A 21453-nucleotide genomic window follows, 5' to 3' on the forward strand; every position below is an offset into this window, starting at 1 on the left:
GAGAGTTAGGAGCTGGGTTGTGTGGGAGACCAGTGAGTCTGAGTCTCATACAGTTTGTGGGCCCCACAGCTCAGCTACAAAGCCCTAAAGGCAGAGACCTTTGTGTGGCTCATTTGTTTAGCTCTAACACACATGGAATGGGCCCAGTTACCCAGGGCTAATTACTTTTTCACATGTCTCTAAAGGTTGAATGTGAGGCAATTAGCCTGCAAAGGTATTGAACCTTGTCTGACCATGTGTCACACAAGCCCTTTGGCAAGGCCTAGATCTGTTTGCTTTAACCATCCTGTGCCCTGAAAGAGAAAAAGTGGAAACAGAGTGTGCCCAAGAGGGACTGGTGGGAAAGGTCTGCTGAAGCAATTGGAAAGTCTCAGGGAGTCGAGCCAAAGCTCGTTTCAGGCACAGGGAAGTATTGGGATACAGAGGTGCAGGCCTACTTGTACTGGCTGATACTCAAAGCGTTCAGGTGTATTCTCACCAGTCAGCTAACTACCGGGGTATAAAAAGAGTCAAACTCAGTCTGCCTGGCTACGTCTACACTGGCATGATTTTCCGAAAATGCTTTTAACGGAAAAGTTTTCTGTTAAAAGCATTTTTGTAAAAGCACGTCTAGATTGGCAGGATGCTTTTCCGCAAAAGCACTTTTTGCAGAAAAGCGTCTATGGCCAATCTAGACGTGGTTTTCCGCAAAAAAGCCCCAATCACCATTTTCGCGATCGGGGCTTTTTTGCGGAAAACAGTACTATGCTGTCTACACTGGCCCTTTTGCGCAAAAGTCTTTCAGAAAAAGACTTTTGCCTGAACGGGAGCAGCATAGTATTTCTGGAAAAGCACTGACGATCTTACATGAGATCGTCAGTGCTTTTCCAGAAATTCAAGTGGCCAGTGTAGACAGCTGGCAAGTTTTCCCGGAAAAGCTGCTGATTTTCCGGAAAAACTTGCCAGTCTAGACACAGCCCCAGTGTATGTGTCTTCTCCCATGGACAGTCTGAGGTCATTTTCTTGAAGTCTTTGACTAACCAGCAGGTGCAGATGTAAACTGGAAAACATACGGTCCCATCCTCACCTCCCGCCCCAACCAGTCTCAATGAAATAAGGCAATTCTGGACTGGAAGAAAGGCACGCTCATCTTTCTCCTGCAGAGAAAGGGAAGAGCCTAGAATTTTTGAAGAAAACTTAGGTTGAGAACCCACCCAGCAAGGACCCACCGATTAGTAGTTGGGCTTGTGAAATCCCCATTTCTCTACTTTTTTGTCTTTATGCTCCTCACATATCTGTATAGTCTCTGTCCGGTTCTTGATTGTGTCTGTCCACTGTATAATTCACTGCTGGGGAGTAAACAAAGGAAGGTGGTGGGATATTAATGGTTAGATGATCATGTTACAATCTGTGAGGGTTGGTTAATTAAATCTCAGGGAAATGGTTGGTTATGGTGTAGCTGAGAATATTTCCATATAAATTGGGGGCAAATGGGAAGCAAGTCGGGAAAAGGGAACAAGGGAAAAAAGGGGGGGGGAGTAAATTAGATTCCTCCTTGCTAGGCACACACCCCAATAAACATGAAATTCTCTGCTTCTCCGAACTTCGGGTATTGTCGTTCTCCATTCACGCGGGAAGGACCAGGGAAACGGGAGGGAAAAGGCAGAAGGTCTCTAACAGGAGGGGCTAGAACAGACATGGGAGCAAGAACGGGCCTAGAAATGTAGATCCAGGGGCAAGGCCTGTCACTGCTCTGACTCAAGGAATGATCCAGCTGGGATCTGTTAAGGAAATGCCTTCTGAGCTAGGCAGTGCCCCGGGCTGGTTTGGGTCAGGGAGAGGATTCGTCTCAGCCCTGGAAAGTGCCTCCCGGAATGGCAGAGCAGGGAGTCCCTGTTCTAGTGGGTTTGTCCCCTCTCTCAGTCTTCATGCCCTGTGGCCCCTCTCGCTCTGAAACTCATCCTTCCCTCCCACACATGCCTCCCTCTCTTTGCCATGCCTAGCGTGCCTCCCCCCCTAGCAACTAGTGAGAAATGCACAAGGGGCTGCTCTTCCGTCCATTTCAGCGGCAATTGTGGGTCAGACCAAAGGTCCATCTAGCCCAGTGTCCTGTCTGCCCTCAGTGGCCAGCGCCAGGTACCCCAGAGGGAGTGATCGGAACAGGGAACTATCCAGTGATCCCTTCCCTGTCGCCCATTCCCAGACTGGCAAACAAAAGCTACAGACACCCCATACCTGCACATCCTGACTCCTGGTCATTGATGGATCTAATCTCCATGAATTTATCTAGCTCCATTTTTAACCCTGTTTGGGTATGTCTACACAGCAGGGCACAAGTCAAATTAAGCTAGGCAACTTCAGCTACATCAACTGTGTAGCTGAAGTCGAAATAGCATAATTCAGCTTTTGGCTACACAGCAGGAAGTCAATGGAAGAACACTCTTCCTTCGACTTCCCTTACTCCTTGTGAAATGAGGGTTACAGGAGTCGGAGGAAGAAGTTCTCTAGCTCGACAATATTTCGAAACAATGGCTTGCTGTGTACACGCTCAATATGTTATTCCAAAATAACGCTGTTGCGCACACGTATCCTTGAAGTCCTTGTCTTCACATTCTCCAGCCAGGAGTTCAACAGGCTGATTGGTGTTAGATGTACTTCCTTGTGTTTGTTTAAAACCTGCTACGAATTAATTTCAGTGGTGACTGCTAGTTCTTATGTTATGGGAAGGTGTGAATAACTCTTCTTTGTTCACTTTATGCAAACCTGTCATGATTTTATAGGCTTTTATCATTCCCCCCTTTGTCATCTCTTTTCCAAGCTCAAAGGGACCCCAGTTTATTAATCCTCATATGGAAGCTAGTCCAAACCCTTACTCATTAATTGCCCTTTTCTGAAGCTATTCCATTGCCAAGATAACTTGGAGAAGAGGCAACCACATCTGTATGCAGTATTCCCGATGTGGGTGTACCATGGACTTATACAGAGGCAATAAGATATTGTCTCTTATTCTCTCTCTCTTTTTAGTGATACCTAACATTCTGTTTGTGTTTTGACTGCTGCTGCACACTGAGTGGATGTTTTCAGAGAATTTTCCACAATGACTCCAAGATCTCTCTGTCTTGAGTGGCTACATCTAATTCATTCCCTATCATACGTAGAGTTGGGATTATGTTTTCCAATGTGCATTACTTTGAATTTATCAGTGTTAAAATTCATCTGCCATTTTGTTTCTCAGTCACCTATTTTTGTGAGATCTTTTTGAAGCTCTTCACAGTCTGCTTTGGACTTAACTATCTTGAGCAGTTTTGCATCATCTGCAAATTTTGCCACCTCGCTGTTTACTCCTTTCTCCAGAGCATTTAGGAATATGTTGAATAGGACTGTTCCCAATATAGACCCCTGAGGAACGTGACTAGTTACCTCTCTCCATTCTGAAAATTGACCTACCCATTGTTTCCTAACTTTTAACCAGTTACCAATCCACGAAAGGACCTTAACTTTTATCCCATGACAACTTACTTTACTTAAGAGCCTTTGCTGAGGGACCTTTCTGGAAACCTAATACACTTCTACAACCAGCTGGACACCATTTTGGGGGTTGGCCTGGCCAGGGTCCCCGGCGTGGTTGTGAAAGGGGGAGCCCTCTACCATGACCTTGACCAATCATGTCTCATAGACCTCAGTTTCCCTGTCTGTATAATGGGTTTGTGTTAATAGTGATTTTCCTGTACAAGGTCATTTTCCCTATCCCTTCACCTAGCATCTGTGTGGGGAATATGCCCAAGAGACATAGGGTATGTCTACACTACCCCGCTAGTTCGAACTAGCGGGGTAATGTATGCATACCACACTTGCTAATGAAGCCCGGGATTTGAATTTCCCGGGCTTCATTAGCATAAGCGGGGAGCCGCCATTTTTAAATCCCCGCTGCTTCGAACCCCGTGTAGCGCGGCTACACGGGGCTCGAACTAGGTAGTTCGGACTAGGGTCCTATTCCGAACTACAGTTACTCCTCGTGAAACGAGGTGTACCGGTAGTTCGGAATAGGCACCCTAATCTGAACTACCTAGTTCGAGCCCCGTGTAGCCGCGCTACACGGGGTTTGAAGCAGCGGGGATTTAAAAATGGCGGCTCCCCGCTTATGCTAATGAAGCCCGGGAAATTCAAATCCCGGGCTTCATTAGCAAGTGCGCTATGCATACATTACCCTCCTAGTTCGAACTAGGAGGGTAGTGTAGACATACCCATAGAGACACGCTTGGTCTCTGTGTGGGAAATGGGGCAGAAACACACAGACACTCGCCCACCCTCTGTGAGGAGAATGAGGAAGAGCAGTGCAGACACACACAGAGCCCTAGCTGAGAAATGGGGCTGAGAGACACAGAAACACACCGAGGCCCACTGAGGGGGAACAGGCCTGAGAGATGCAGACACACCCAGTTCCGGTGAGAGGAAGGGGATAGAGACACACATGCACATGTCCCGCCCCCAGAGGGGAAGACACTAAGACTACATTTACACTGTTGGGTTTTTGTGCAAGAAGTCGTTTGCGGAAGAGATCTTGCGCAAAAGCGCGTCCAGACCTCAAAATGCATGACAAAAGCGATGTGCTCGTGTGCAAGAGAGCGTCCACACTGCATTCCCTGATGGGTAATACATTTTGACTTCTGGCTGAAGTTATTCCTACAGTCAGACAAGATGAAGGGTTTCTTGCCGGTGTGAATTCTCTGCTGTAAAATGGGGACCTGTGTACACTGGAAACTTTTCCCACACTCACTGCAAGTGTAGTGTCCCGCTTGAAGGGGGATGCTCTGTTGAATGGTTTCTTTTTTCTCTTCACCCCTCTGCTCCTGTGACTGGATTTACCCTGTCCCTTATAGGGACTATACTGACTCTCAGACGTCTCTCTCTGCTCAGGACATTGGGCTACCTCTACACTGCAGGCTTCTTGCACAAGAACGTTTTCTGAAAGAGATCTTCCTCAAAAAGTTCTTGCACAAGAGCACGTCCACACTGCCATGTGCTTTTGTGCAAGAGAGAATGGCCATCAGAGCACCTGTGCTTTTTCCGATAGGGGTTTTCTTGCACAATAAACCCCTTTTGTGTGTCCACACTCCTTGCACACTCCTTTTTGTGCAAGAGCTCTTGTGCAAAAAGGCTTATTCCTCATACAAAGAGGAAGAACTCCTGCGCAAAAAGCCCTGTCTTCTGACTATCTACTGTACTTTTTTTTAGGCAAAAACACGCGTTTAGTGTGGATGCTCTGCACGTTTTTGCACAAAAAAAGGCTGTTTTTCCACAAAAACTCTGCAGCATAGATGTAGCCTGGGAAACAAACCCTTCAGTTCTTCCCAATAACATCCTACATGGAGCCACTTGCTCTGTTCCTCCCTGCTGAAGGCTCTCCTCACTGTTAACCCTCAACCTTCTCTGTGGGTGTCACTGGAGTCAAGATACCTTAATTTGGTATTTCATGATTTCACAACAGGAGGTGGATTGGAGCAAATGCTCCCATCGACTTCCCTTACTCCTCACAAATCAATGGGTGAGAACTCTTCATTTGATTTAGTGGGTCTGTCCTAGTCCTGCTAAGTCAAATGCCAGACTATTGACCACTGCAGCATCAATATTCTCACTAGTCTAGACATGGCCTGATTTTTTCATTCTCCTCAAGAGAACAGAGGGTGTCAGACCAGGGGTGGGACAGTTAGACTCCATCCCGGGAAGTCTAATCTGTAAGAACAGAAGAATAGCCAGACTGGGTGAGAGCAAAGGCGATCTAGCCCAGTATCCTGTCTGCCAACTGTGGCCAATGCCAGATGCCCCAGAGGGAGTCAATACAACAGGTTCTATGTATTCTCTGCACTACCATGTTTGGACCAAGGACTTAAACTCAGCTCTCCCACATCCCGTGGGCATGCCCTGAGCTCCAGGGAAATGGCTCCTCTGGGGGACTTGCTAGATGTTCTGAGGGTACAGACACACAAAACCACATGCAACACAACCATGGGCCATGTGTGCGCACACACACATTCACACACTCCTGACCTTCAAGGACCCATTCAGGAGGCATGGGCTGAGAACTCCTAACGGATCCGGCCTGCTCAGGAGCTGGGCAGGGGACCACCTCATTGGAGAATCCCACCTGCACTCGGGCTTGAGCAAAGACTGTGGAGCAGCATCAGCACACAGGCTGCTCTGGCAGAACTGCGGGCTCCTGCCGGGTTGGCGGCCGATGAGGGGTTCTGAGCAAGTCAGTGGTGCCTAAGTTCACAATTTACCTCCGGGCCATTGTCGATGTATTTCCGTGGATGCATTTCCAGAAGAGGAGCTACACATAAGTCAAGGCTGTCCCAAGACACGGGGTCTGGCCACGCTGGGAGGAGCCCGTCAAGTTTACAAATGCCCACCTCTCACTTGAAAATTTAAAAAAACCCAAACCCAAACCCTTTCCTCCTTTCCTCGCACAAGGAGCAGGCTCCCTCTAGCACAAGAGGTTAGTTTCTGCTCTTTCCATCTTCAGGCAGCTTTTCGGTCCCAGCTACTCGCCCTGCAGGAACCTGGGCACTGGCCCTTCCTCCTGTGACTAGCAGCTGTAGCACGATTGTGGGATGGGACGGTGGTTAGATGCTGTGTGATTGAACGTGACCAGTTGTATCATTGTGGCCACCACTCTTACCGAATTGCAGCAAAGCTCGTACAAAGAAAGTGCAGTTGGGAGTCCATGGGAAAGTCACACTTGGCTGAGTGTGATTCCCCGTCTATGTGCACGGATAAGGGTTCTGCCTGAAGTTACGAATATTGGCCGTGTGCTGGTGTCAGAGGAGCAGAGCTGGTTTGTGGCCAGAGCAAAGGTGCTGGCATGGGGGTGAGGGCCACCAGTCTCTATTCCCCATTGTGGGGTGGCCCTGGATAAGCCCCGTTTCCTCTGCATGGCTCAGTTCCTCCACGGCCTGGGGATAGCGCTGCCCAGCAGCCTCGCTAAGGAGCTTCCCTATAGAGTGATCCCAAGTGTCATGCAGCATGTGCCTTAGACTCGTCAGCAGCGTTCAGCTTCAGCCGCTGGGCGAGGGGTGCCCTGTAGTGCCAGGCGCATTGTCCTGTGTAGAGCCATGTGCATAGCCAGCTAAGGGAAGCAGCATCCTTTGCCTCCTTCCCTCTGAGCTACCAAAACCACCCGGCCTCTGCCCAGCATCCCCCCTTCCCAGCTAAGCAGGAGTGTGTCCTGCTGCCTCTCTCAGCTCTTGTCCTCCTAGATTCAAAGCTGATCCCTTACCCTGCTCCAGAGGCCTGTCTCAGGGCAAAGTGCTCCCAACTCTCACCCGTCTCACAGACCCTGCCTGCCACAGGCCCCCAGTCAGGAGAACAAAAGGGAACTGAAGGCTAAAGAAATACGTCTCTGCCCTCGGCTGCTCCCAACTCTCAGGCTATGTCTACACTGCAGAGTTTTTCTGGGATACTAGAGGAATCCCGGAAAAACTCTGCCGTGTCCAAGGAACGTGTCTGCTCTTCCAAAACAATTTTCAGAACAGCAGACGCATTTTTCAGCATCCCTGTAAATCTCATTTCACAAGGAAGAAGGGATGTGTGAAAAAGGGGGTTTTCCGACATTTGGCCCCGTATAGATGGGCCAAATGTCGGAAAAGCCTCTTCTGAGAAAAGAAGCGGAAAAAGATACTCCAATTGGGATCACAATGGGCATACCTTTTTCCAGAAGAACACTACAGTCTAGACACAGCCTCAGCTGCTTCCTGGCTTCCCTCTCTGTTCCCAGTTGGGACCTGTGCCCCCAGTGCTGTGTCCTCGCTGCCTTAACTGCAGATGACTTGTCTGGCTGCAGAAGCTCCCGTCCCAACCCTGGAGCTGAGGGAGCCCAGCTGTGAGGAAGGGAGGTAGAAACTGTGACACCCTGGCACCCCCGTATTCCCACTGCCATACAATTAAAAACATTTTATACAGAGGATGCCTTGTGTGATATCATTCTGAACTTCATAATCTGTTGAACAGTTATAGTCTTATAAGTCTCATGTGCAAACATTTACAACACAGAAAGGTCATAAGGAACAGTCAAGATCAAATCGTGTTAAAACAACCTGATGGCTTTCTTTGACAAACTAACAAGCCTTGTGGATAGTCGTGGTAGATCGTAGATAGATGTGGTCGATCTTGACTTGAGTAAGTACATTAGGATTAGACTGAGGTTTTGTTATATTTCTTATGATAGCCTACTTTTTGCTATCTGTTAGCACTCACCTACAAACACTTAAAACTCTTTCTCAAGCTAATAAATCTCTCAAATTTTACATAACAAATTGTGTGCTAGTTAAAGATTAAAGGGTTTCTGTGAGTTTTGATTTCTGGTGCCTGACTTGTGTCCATTTATCCATCGTTGTGGAGAGGGGCATTGCTGGCACTTGATGGCATATGCCACATTAAAGAACGTGGAGGTGGATAAATTCCTGATGTTCTGGCTTATGTGGTTAGGTCCTGTGATGGTGCCCGTTGTATAGATATTAATAAGTTACACACAAACCCTTCACTCTAAAAGTCACACTCAGAAACCATGGTAAGGACAAGAAAGGATTTATTCTCTCTTTGACTGGCCATTCAGTGATTCAGGCAGAGACAAGAACCATGCCACCTGGCAGCATTACACGGGACTTAGACTGAGAGCCAGAGCCGAAGGAGACAAGTTTAGTCCCTTTCTGAGGAAACAGCCAGAGCAGCCTGGCCCGGATCTGTTGGGTCCTCACCCCATAGATGATGGGGTTCAGCATGGGGGGCAAGAGGAGGTACAAATTGTCAATGAGAACATGGAAATGAAGAGGCAAATTATGGGCAAACCGAGTTGTCAGGGAGGAGAAGAGGTTAAGATGGGGATGTAAAAGGTTAAGATGGCGCAGAGGTGGGCACTACAAGTCCCAAAAGACTTGAGCCGAGCGTCCTTTGTGGGGAGTCTGAATATGGCCCTGAGGATCTGGGTGTAGGACACAGAGATAAAAATCAAATCAAGACTAATCCTAGAGATTAGCGCAAAGAGCCCATAGTAGCTACTGATGCGGATGTTGGCACAGGCCAGTTTCACCACAGGCATGTGCTCACAGTGCGTGTGGGGGATGATGTTAGTTCTGCAATATGGCCACTGACAGGCCAGGAGGGATCAGGGCAGTGCAAGCATGGAACTGCGCAGCACCGCAGCCAAGGCAATCTTGGCTACAACAGGGTTTGTCAGGATGGTGGAATGTCTCAGGGGATGGCAAATGGCCATGTAGCGATCCAACGCCATGGCTGCAAAGATCCCAGACTCAATTGTGGAGTACAGCTGGGTGAGGCAGGCACTGAAATCGATCTCCCTGGAATTGAACCAGAAGATGCTCAGCTATTTGGCCATAGTAGATTTACACAGGACCAGGTCGGTGATGGCCAGCATGCAGAGGAAATAGTACATGGGCTCGTGGAGGCTCGGCTCCCTCTTCACAATGAACAGGATGGTGAAATTCCCCAAGAGGGCTATTGTATACATGATGCAGAAGGGGATGGAGATCCAGACATGGGCCCCCTGCAGTCCAGGAATGCCCAGCAGGAAGAAGGTAGAGGGCTTGGAGAACTCAGTTGTGTTGGAATTTGACATGGGATAGCGGAGAATGCGTTCAACTCTGAGACAGAAGAGTGTCTCTTGAATGTACCCTACGTTCCTGAGACTTTCCGTGTGTGCCCAGGGTTTATAATGATGGTCGCAGTATAATTGCCTAGAGGGACAGAAAATGATAATATGAGACATGACGTGCCCTGCTTGAGGCTGTTGTCATGGGCAAAGCAGATTGCTCGCTCTTCACACTCTGAAAAAAATTCTTTTTCAGTGAAAGGAATTATGAACAATGAATCCTCCGAATACCAGTGGTGTGTCTGGGTCAGTAATGTCCATACATGATTTTGTGAGAAAGCTTAATAGGCACCAGCGTGATATATACCCCAGGGAAAGGCCTGGCCCTCGCTGAGAGCAACACCAGGGGGTCACTTCCTCTTTGCAGCTCTGGCCCAAGCTCAGACCATGGTTGGACACATACAGAATGAAATGGAGAATAAACTGTTTTGGCCATGCAGCTCGGTTTGATCACCCGGTCGCTATACAGGTTATAGCTGAGATAAAGTTATATCAGATAATGTTGTAGTATCCTCTCGCACTGAGGCTACCTCTCCAGGGGAAGGAACTCCAGTCATTAGGAAAAGGCAGGTGTTAGGAATGGGAGATTTGATCATTAGAAATATAGATAGCCGGGTTTGCAATTACCAGGAGAACCGTACGGTGAGTTGCCTGTCTGGTTATGGATGTCTCAAGTCATCTAGATAGACTTATGTGTTGTGCTGGCAGGGAGCCAGTGGTCGTGGTACATGCAGGTACCAATGACATAGGGAAGGGTAGGAGAGATGTCCCCCCCAGGCAAATTTAGGCTGCCAGGAAAGATATTGAAATCCAGGACCTCTATTTTGGCATTCTCTGAAATGCTTCCAGTTCCACGCACGAGGCCAGGTAGACAGGGAGAACTTCAGAGACTCAATCTGTGTATGAGATGATGGTGCAGAGAGCAGAACTTTAGATTTATTAAGAACTGGTGAAATTTTGAATATGGGGGGAGCCCATACAGGAAGCATGGTCTCCACCTAAACCAAAGTGGAACCAGACGGCTGACACTTAACATTAAAAATGTCGTAGAGCAGTTTTTAAACCAAGGGCTGGGGGAAAGCCGACAGGTGCGGAGGAACAAATGGATCGGACAGAGACTTCCCTTAATACTAATAGAGATTCTCTCTGATCTAGTCAGGAGGAGAGGTGGAAGAGGATAAAATATGGGGGAGATCAGATGAGAAACAAATGAAAAAGAGTGTAATACATCAGGAAATGGCAGACAGATTAAGAAGGACAAACATTTCAAGTGCTGATATACAAACACTGGATGTCTAAATCATAAGATGGGTGAACTAGAGTGCCTAGTTTTAAAGGAGGCTACTGATAGAATGGGCATCACGGAAACTTGGTGGAATGAGGAGAATCAATGAGACACAGTCATACCAGGGTACAAAATATATCGGAAGGACAGAGCAGGTCACGCTTGTGGGGGCGGAGCATTATACGTGAAAGAAAATGTAGAATCAAATGAAGTGGAAAATCTTGAGGCTACGTCTAGACTGCAGATGACTGGAAGAGATCTTCTGGAAAAGCTAATTTTGAAAGAGAGCATCTAGACAGCAAAAGCGCAATGAAAAAGTGATGTGCTTTTTTGAAAGATAGCGTCCACATGGATTGGATGCTATCTCACACTTAAGGCCACCGGGAACCAGTTCAGGCAGGGATTTTTATCAATACATTAGAAGCAAGAGGAAGATCAAGGATAGGATAGGCCCACTGGTCAGTGCGGAGGGAGAAATAGTAACAGGAAACTTGGAAATGGCAGAGATGCTTAATGACTTCTTTGTTTCAATCTTCACTGAGAAGTCTGAAGGAATGACTAACATAGAGAATGCTAGTGGGAACGGGGTAGGTTGAGAAGATAAAATAAAAAAAGAACAAGTTAAAAATCACCTAGAAAAGTTCGATGCTTGCAAGTCACCAGGGCCTGATGAAATGCATCCTAGAATACTCAAGGAGCTGATAGAGGAGGTATCTGAGCCTCTAGCTATCATCTTTGGAAAATCATGGGAGACAGGAGAGATTCTAGAAGACTGGAAAAGAGCAAATCTAGTGCCCATTTATAAAAAGGGAAATAAGAACAACCCAGGAGACTACAGACCAGTTAGTTTAACTTCTGTGCCAGGGAAGATAATGGAGCAAGTAATTAAGGAAATCATCTGTAAACACTTGGAAGGTGGCAAGGTGATAGGGAACAGCCAGCATGGATTTGTAAAGAATAAATCATGTCAAACTAATCTGATAGCTTTCTTTGATAGGATAACGAGTCTTGTGGATAAGGGAGAAGCGGTAGATGTGGTATACCTAGACGTTAGTAAGGCATTTGATACGGTCTCGCATGATATTCTTATCAATAAACTAGGCAAATACAACTTCGATGGGGCTACTATAAGTTGGGTGCATAACTGGCTGGATAACCGTATTCAGAGAGTAGTTATTAATGGTTCACAATCCTGATGGAAAGATATAACAAGTGGGGTTCCGCAAGGGTCTGTTTTAGGACCGGCTCTGTTCAATATCTTCATCAATGATTTAGATATTGGCGTAGAAAGTACGCTTCTTAAGTTTGCAGATGATACCAAGCTGGGAGGGGTTGTGACTGCTCTGGAGGATAGAGTCATAACTTAAAATGATCTGGACAAATTGGAGATATGGTCTGAGATAAACAGGATGAAGTTTAATAAAGACAAATGAAATGTGCTCCACTTAGGAAGGAACAATCAGTTTCACACATACAGAATGGGAAGCGACTGTCTAGGAAGGAGCACAGCAGAAAGGGATCTAGGGGTCATAGTGGACCACAAGCTGAATATGAGTCAGCAGTGTGAATCTGTTGCAAAAAAAGGAAACATGATTCTGGGATGCTGTTACCGTGTCCCCTGGGGTCACCCCGAGTTCGGGTGAGCCCACGTCCCGCTAGGGGCGTACTCGTCTTGTGACTGACCGCCTGACCGTGGTCCGAGGCTTAAAGCTCCGGCACCCCCGGACTCTAACGGGCCTGAGGGGGCCGAGAAGGGGGCTCGTGCCCTCCCACACTCCGAGCCCCGACCCAGGGCCCTAAGACAGGGACGTCTGTCTCCTGACAGCGCAGGGGGTCGGGTGCCCCAAACCCTCCACTCGCGGGGTCCACGGCCCCGCCCTGGGTCTCTTCTTCCCGGCTCAATCCCCGTGGATTCCCCAGCTGGGGGATAGACTCACCCTGAGTCCCTTCCTCTGGCGGGGGTCCGTGTGCAGGGGTTCTCTCATGCTCCGCTCTCCTGGCAGGGGTCTGGCCTCCTTCCACCTCCTAGAGCCCCCCTCTTGGCTTGGGCTCTCGCCCTTTTGAATCTCCCGCCCCACCACCACCTGGGCGGGCCTACCCCCGGCATCCGGGGCCCCACCCTTCTGTGTGTCCCGCTCGGTGCTTTCTATGACATCATCCGGCCGCGCCGGACCGTCCTCTTGGCTGCTGGCCGTCCCTCCTCTTACCCTGGCTTCCGGGTTCCCCGCGGCCGGACCTCTCCCATCCGCCTGCCTTCCCGGGGGCCCACTCTCTGTCCCGGTCTCCGGTTCAGTGCGGGGTAGCACGGGCAAGGCGCCTTCCCCGTCACAGATGCATTAACAGGTGTGTTGTGAGCAAGACACCAGAAGTCATTCTTCCGCTCTACTCTGCACTGGTTAGGCCTCAGTTGGAGTATTGTGTCCAGTTCTGGGCTCGGCATTTCAAGAAAGATGTGGAGAAATTGGAGAAGGTCCAGGGAAGAGCAACAAGAATGATTAAAGATCTAGAGAACATGACCTATGAGGGAAGACTGAAAAAATTGGGCTTGTTTAGTTTGGAAAGGACAAGACTGAGGGGGGACATGAGAGCCGTTTTCAGGTATCTAAAAGGGTGTCATAAGGAGGAGGGAGGAAACTTGTTCCTCTTGGCCTCTGAGGATAGAACAAGAAGCAATGGGCTTAAACTGCAGCAAGGGAGATTTAGGTTGGACGTTAGGAAAAAGTTCCTAACTGTCAGGGTGGTCAAACGCTGGAATAAATTGCCCAGGGAGGTTGTGGAATCCCCATCTCTGGAGATATTTAAGAGCAGGTTGGATAAATGTCTATCAGGGATGGTCTAGACAGTACTGGGTCCTGCCATGAGGGCAGGGGTCCCTTCTAGTCCTAGTATTCTATGATTCTCCCTTCAGGGAGTTGAAGGCTGTTCTCAAATCCCCCCTCACTCTTCTCTTCTGCAGACTAAATAAGTTCAAATCCCTCAGCTTTTCCTTGTACGTCATGGGCTCCAGTCCCCTCATCACTGTCCTTGTCCTCCATTTTGTGCTTATCCTTTCTGTAGTGGGGTGGGATGGGACTGGACACAATACTCCAGATGTGGCCTCCCCAGTGCCAAATAGAGGGCAATAATCACTTCTCTAGATCTGCTGGCCGTGCTCCTGCTAATGCACCCTAAAATAACTCCTGTTTCACCACACGGGATAGCAAGACGTCTTACAAGTCGTTTCTGTGGCGTTCTAGTCTAGTAACACCATCAAAAACACTGGTATCAGAGACGAGCGGTTCCTTACGACCTGTGTCAGAAAATAATAGGTTCTTCTGATCCCAAAGGGTCAGCCACATGCCCAGGTCAATACACAGCTCAGGTCTTCCCTGGAAATCACACTGTTGACAATCCTTTTGTGTGTAAAATCGAAAGATTTATTTACAAAAAGAAAAAAGTTCCATGATCGGATTCATGGAGGTGTTGAGGCACATGGAGCCTTCAGCATCAGTCCAAAGGAAGATGTATCCACCGCCTGTACCCATGAGCAAGCAGACACCTTATTGGGAATGGACATGAATAAGCACTCGGAGAAGAATGGGGATTCCCTGACTCTGCCATGCTGGGGAGACTTTCCAAGGCAGAGAGAAATCTTCCTGTCCACTTGCTGACAAAAAAAAAGCTATTTTGGCATTGGAAAAGGTTAAAAACGGGTAACAAAAATGATTGGGGGTTTGGAACGGGTCCTGTGTGAAGACAGATTAAAAAGACTTGGACTTGTCAACTGAGGAAAGAGGAGAAGGAGGGGGGATATGATAGAGGTCTATAAAATCATGACAGTTGTGGAGACAATGAATAAGGAAAAGTTATTTACTTGTTCCCATAACATAAGAACTAGGGGTCACCACATGAAATGAAGAGATAGCAGGTTTAAAACAAACAAAGGACGTTTTCAGTCAACCTGTGGAACTCCTTGCCAGAGGAGGTTCTGAAGATCAGGATTTAACAGGGTTTAAAAAAAAACTAGCTAAATTCATGGAGATTAGGTCCCTCAATGGCTATTAGCCAGGATGGGTAGGAATGGTGGCTCTAGCCTCCGTTTGTTTGGAAATGGAAGACAGGAGAGGGATCACGTCAGGATTACCTGTTGTGTTCTTTCTCTCTGGGGCACCTGGCTACTGTGGGCAGACAGAATACTGGGTTAGATCGACCTTTGGTCTGACCCAGTCTGGCCTTTTTTGTGTTTTGTTCTTATGCACTTGCTGGCCCAGGCTTGTTGAGGAAACATTCCTTTCAGGAGAGACCCAGAAACCAGAGCACCTCAGGGACACAGCAAGGGTAGAGGAGACACATTTGGATAAGAGAACATCCTTGCCCTGCCCAGACCAACAACTTCTGCCCACAGTCTCTGAGGGTCCTTGTAACAGCTCCAGGTTTGCTGTTTCCACCTCGCTCAAGCTCCTGCAGCTGGACATCGGCCAGACGGCTGTGTTGGGTCCCACACACTATTCTTTGGAACTTGATGAGCACCCTCTATGTCCAGCAGCCACCTCTTGCGAGTCCTGAGTTCTACTGCAGCTGGAGTGTGTCTCTGCTACAGCCATAACCCTGCCCCTAAAGAGCCCCTCTCATCTGCATGTCTTACTCCTGCCCCACATCTTCTGACACGTTCAATGTCTGAGCTTTTAAAGGGCTGGGGAAAACTGGTTCTCTCTAGAATTCAGTGACTCCTTTCTTCAGTGGCCAACCTATGTGCAATCCAATGTCCCTGCCCTGTTCTCCTGCCTCTGAGTGCGGGGAAGATGAGCAAAGAGTACAGGAAAACCCAAAGACATATGGAAGCAGACGGTTTGTACAATGAATTATGAGTTACTGGTGTTAAAGACTGGCTCAATGTGCAGCAGCAATCAAAACAGCTAAGAGAAAGCTGGGACCTTTTTTTTTTTAAAAGTGAGAGATAAGGAGAAAAAAAGCAAATTGTCTCCATATAAATTAGTAGTACACTCCGATTGAATACTGAATGCAGCTCTGGTACCTGCAACTCAAAATACTTTGGAATCGAAATAGGTACAGAAAAGGGCAACACAATGATGGCTATGGGACACTTTATATATCAGGTGAGATTAACACGACAAGTTCTTCTCATCTTGGAGAGGACACAGCTAAGGGGGGATTTGAGGGGGGTCTACGAAATCACAAATAGTGGGGAAAATCTGAATAAGGAAAATGTGTTTACTCCTGCCTAGAACACAAGCACAAGGAGTCACCCAATGAAATGAATAGGCAGAAGCTTTTAAACAAAGTATTTCATCACAGTCAATCTGTGGACCTGCATCATGGGATCTTGTGAAGGCCAAAACGAAAACACGGTTTCAATAAGTTCTACATAAGTTCATAGTTCAATGTCTCTTAGCCATGATGGGTAGGGGCGGTGTCCCTGGGCTGTTTGCCAGGAGCTGGGAGCGCCCAATAAGAAATCACTCTCTTGTTGCTTGCCGTGTTCTCTGTTCATTTCCTCTGAAGCACGTGGCGTTTGGCACTCTTGGAAGACTGGATACTGGCTAGATGGACCACTGGTCCTACCCAGTATGGCCATTCTGGTCCCTGGTGAATCTGCCGCTGCTTGAACCCACTAGACCCCGTTCCACTCTAGAAGCTAAGAACAGAACCCAGAAGTCCTAACTGGGTCTCTCTCTCCACAGAGTTAATACAAAGTGGCTGTGTCTACACTGGGCCACTTATTCCGGAAAATCAGCTGCTTTTCCGGAATAAGCTGCGAGCTGTCTACACTGGCCCTTGAATTTCTGGAAAAGCAACGATGCTCTACTGTACAAAATCAGCCGCTATTCCGGAAAAACTATTCTGCTCCCGCTCGGGCATAAGTCCTTATTCCAGAACACTGTTCCGGAAAAGGGCCAGTGTAGACAGCCCAGTAGTCTTTTCCGGAAAAAAGCCCTGATCGCGAAAATGGCGATCGGGGCTCTTTTCCGGAAAAGCGCGTCTACATTGGCCACAGACACTTTTCCGGAAAAAGGGCTTTTCTGGAAAAGCAGCCTGCCAATGTAGACGCTCCTTTTCTGGAAAAACTGAAAATGGAATAGTATTCCGTTTTAAGCAGTTCCAGAAATTCATGCAGGTATGCCTTGTAAAGCAGGTTTACCTGCACCAGTCGACAAAAGCTTCCTTGTCGACCGCGGCGCATCCAGACTGCCCCGATCTGCCGACAAACCGCTGATCATCAGCTGGTTGGCAGAGCGCGGCAGCCATTTAAATTTAAGTGAAGCCGCGATTATTTAAATCACAGCTTCATTTCCCTCTGCCAATGAGCTTCATCTACATTGCTCCATTGACGGAGCCATGTATTTTAGACACACCCTTAGACAGGAATAAGATGGCCCTGGTCTATACTAGGGAGCTATTTAGAAATGATCCGTCTTACTTCGAAATAATAAGCAGAGTGTCCACACGACCAAGTCGATTGTTTCGAAATAACTGGCTGGTTATTTCAAAATCTGCACTCCTGCTTTCCTCAGGGAATAAGTTCATTTCAAAAGAATTATTTCAGGAGTTCTTATTTTGAATTTTGTTACTTTGAAATAATGTCCTAGTGTAGACAGGCCCCTGCAGAGCCACTCTCGGCTGATTGCTAAGTTCTATGTCACGAAACTAGAGTTTTCAAGAGTTTAAGTGGCCCCTGGAATGAAGTGTCCATAGAGTGACTCTGTAGTCGCCCATTCTAAGACAGATCAGTAAGGTCAGTACGTTTTAATGTCCCTGTAAAGCCATGGCTACACTGGGGAGTTATTTCAAAGTAACAAGGCGAGTGTCCACACTGCCAAGCTTGGTGTTTTGAAAGAAGAACTCCTGCTTGTGAAGGGGAATATGCTAATTTCAAAATAGCTATTGAGGAGTTATTGAAATCATTTTTTTGAAATAACTGGGTGTAGACAGCCTAACTCTCCAGAGATCCTGGTAACACAGCAGCAGCAGCTCTGAAAGGAGCTCAGTTGGGGTAGGTCGACACTTCCTGGCTCCGTCGACGGAGCCATGTAGATGAGCTTAGTAGACATAGCAAAATGAAGTGGCGATTTAAATAATCGCCACTTCATTTACATCAAAATGGCTGCCGCGCTGTGCCGATCAGCTGTGTGGCGGCACAGCGCAGTAGTCTGGATGCTCGGCGGTTGACATCAAAAAGCTTTATCAACCGCCCCATTATGCCTCGTGGGATGAGGTTTACCAGGGCGGTTGATAAAGGCTCTTGGTAAAGGCAATTTAAATTGCCGCTTCGTTATGCTAGGTCTACAAAGCTCATCTACACGGCTCTGCCGACGGAGCCATGTAGTGTAGACACACCTCACAGAGCCAGAGCATCAGGAGAAAAGTTTGGTCCCTTTCAGAATAACAAGTCGGATCAGCCTGTCTCGGATTTGCTTAGTTCTCATTCCGAAGATGAGGGGGTGCAGCATGAGAGGCACAAGTAGGTACGCATTGGAGATAAGAATATGGACATGCAGGGGCACATTGTGGCCAAACCGGTGCGTGAGGAACGAGAAGAGAGCTGGGATGTAGGAAACTAAAATAACACAGAGGTGGGAGCCGCAGGTCCCAAAAGTCTTGAGCCGGGCGTCCTTGGTGGGAAGGCTGAAAATGGCCCTGAGGATCTGGACATAGGATGCTGCTATGAAAAACACATCCATGCCGGTCAGAAAGATTGCCAGAGAGAGGCTGTAGTAGCTACTGACGCGGATGTCGGCGCAGGCCAGCTTCACCACGGCGATGTGCTCACAGTACGAGTGGGGGATGATGTTGGTTCTGCAATATGGCCACTGACTCGCCAGGAAGGGATAGGGCAGTAGGAGCAGGCCACCACGCAGCAGCACGGCCAGGCCAATCTTGGCCACCATGCGGTTTGTCAGGATGGTGGAATGTCTCAGGGGGTTGCAGATGGCCACATAGCGATCCAACGCCATGGCCACGAAGATCCCTGAGCCCACAGTGGAGAAGCAGTGAACAAAGAACATCTGGGTGAGGCAGGCGCTGAAATTGATCTCCCTGGAGTTGAACCAGAAGATGCTCAGCATTTTGGGCACAATGGATGTGCACAGGACCAGGTCGGTGATGGCCAGCATGCAGAGGAAATAGTACATGGGTCCATGAAGACTTGGCTCCCTCTTCACGATGAACAGGATGGTGACGTTCCCCAAGACGGCTATCATGTACATGACGCAGAAGGAGATGGAGATCCAGCCGTGGGCTGCCTCCAGGCCAGGGATGCCCAGCAGGATGAAGGAGGAGGGGTTGATGAAGTGGGTTGTGTTGGAGTATGACATGGCGTAGGGGAGGAGGTGTCCAACTCGGAAGCAGAAGAGTGTTTCCTGCATGTATTGTACGTTCCCCTCATGTCCGGTGTGTGCCCCAGAATTTAGGGTGATGGTCACAGCGGAAACACCTGGATAGAGAGACAGTGCTTATATGAGACACTCAATGAAAACTGGAGACTGTCTTCATGGGAGCAGACTGACTGGTCATTTAGCACCCCCTGAAAGTGACCTGTTGTATTATTCAGAGAAATGAATGGTGAACAACTGACCCTACTTATGCCAATTCCATATTTCACAGTGCTGCAGACATCAACAATTCCTACATGGATTTGTGTGGGTGCCTGTAATCAGGCACCAGCAGGAAACACGAGTGTGGATCATCCAAACGAGAATATGCCTCAGGGAAACGACCTGAGCATCACCTGTAGCTGCTCTCAACACTGTCACCTGTAGCCACTTGTTTACAATCATGGCCAAAGCAAAACAAAGTTGATGTCTGAAGGAGGCTGTGAAGGCTAGGACTATAACAGAGTTTAAAGGGAAGCTAGATAATTTCATGGAGGTTAGGTCCGTAAAAGGCTATTAGCCAGGGGATAGAAATGGTGTCCTTAGCCTCTGTTTGTCGGAGGGATGGCAGGAGACAAATTGCTTGATTATTGCCTCTCTGGGGCACCTGGTGCTGGCCACTGTCGGCAGACAGGATACTGGGCTAGATGGACCTTTGGTCTGACCCAGTACGGCCGTTCTTATGTTCTTATGTAGGAGAGCTCAGGCAATGTGTCAGCAAAACGAATTGGGAGGAAACATTCAGACAGAAAAGTGGAAAAGAAAACCAAGAGTTCTCAGGGAGAGGCTAATAGGGAGCTAAAAAGCTGCAATCCCACACTCAAGAGCATGGACTAGTTTGGCCCAAACCCTGGTTCACTGGCAAAGTGACAGCAACAATTGGGGGAGAAACAGCAGTATATAGCAGATAGGGAAAATGGATAATAGACAGCCATCAATACAGTTTGGAAATTGTGAATAATGATAAAGGGCATTAAAGAGAGCAGGGGAAAACCCTTGCGTGCCAGGACTAAGGGTAGCAAAAAGGAGGGTGTTACGTCCGAGAGGGAGAAAAGAAATCCCGTAAATGGGTTAGGTGAATGTTTAGAGGAGGAAAGGAAACTTGTCAATGTCACACAAGAGGTGGTTGTGTTCAAGAAATATGTTTGTTCTGCATTTAGAAAGAAACTGAATGGGGAGGTCATGCGAAATGAGTCCTTTAGCAGTGATGTAGGGTGTTCAGCAGTGTCTGCTGTGGAACCTTACACTCACAACCTCCAGAGTTACAAACTGACCGATCAACCACCCATCAGTCACGAACTAATTAGTCAACCACAAAGTACAAGAGGGGGCAGCAGCAGAAACAGACAAAAGCGGACAGGCCCATGTTACATGTACATTATTAAAAACATGAAGGAGGTGTTTAAACAAAAGATTTGGCAAGGGTGGGAAACAATGGGAAAGCTGATATGGGATTAGTTCAAGTAGGAAAATCCTTAATGCTGGTCAACAGCATGGTTGATGGAAAACCGATCTTGTCCAATAAACCCGATTTCATCCTTTAACGAGAGAGCATGTTTGGTTGAGGAAGGAACTTTGCAGCTGCGATAAACTTTAATTTCTCTGCGTTTGATTTAGTGGCGGAAGCATTCAGATCAATAATGTAGACTACATAGAGTAAGTAGAGCACAATAAAAATGCTAAAAGGTAGGTGACAGATCTCCAGAACGTGTTGTCAATTGGCTGTTGTCAGCTAATCGGCCAGTTTCTAGTGGGGATCGGAAGGGATTCGTTCTTGGCTGGAAGCTGTGGAATAATTCCATGTAGCTTCTGGAAGTGAAAGAATCCCACTGCAGGCACCATTTGCCGACTACCCAAAGACTGGCCGGGTGGATACAAAGAGACGCGAGGGCAGGCAGTCCGGCTGACAGGGAGCATTTGGTGGGCTGAGCCCATGTCAAATAAAAAGAGCTTTAATAATGTCTGTGAGCAGGGGCTGCAGGCCTGATGCAGACATGGGCTCTCTGCTATCGAAGGGAGGGGGCATGAGAAGGATTTAGTGGTCACTGTGGGCAGCCCGCTGATTGAGAGCTACATAAGAACATAGAACATAAGAACGGCCGTACTGGGTCAGACCAAAGGTCCATCTAGCCCAGTATCCTGTCTGCCGACAGTGG

General features: G+C 47.9%; 1 protein-coding gene across 1 annotated transcript; it reads right to left on the reverse strand.

The window, feature by feature from the left end:
• Nucleotides 1–18280: 18280 nt before the first annotated feature.
• Nucleotides 18281–19291, reverse strand: LOC102458951 (olfactory receptor 52R1-like). The gene has a single exon (XM_006112431.4). The coding sequence runs from the start codon at nucleotides 19289–19291 to the stop codon at nucleotides 18281–18283; it is 1011 nt and encodes a 336-aa protein (XP_006112493.4).
• Nucleotides 19292–21453: the final 2162 nt, after the last annotated feature.

Source organism: Pelodiscus sinensis, chromosome 1 (assembly GCF_049634645.1).
Source record: "Pelodiscus sinensis isolate JC-2024 chromosome 1, ASM4963464v1, whole genome shotgun sequence".
In the NCBI taxonomy this organism is placed as follows: domain Eukaryota; kingdom Metazoa; phylum Chordata; order Testudines; family Trionychidae; genus Pelodiscus; species Pelodiscus sinensis.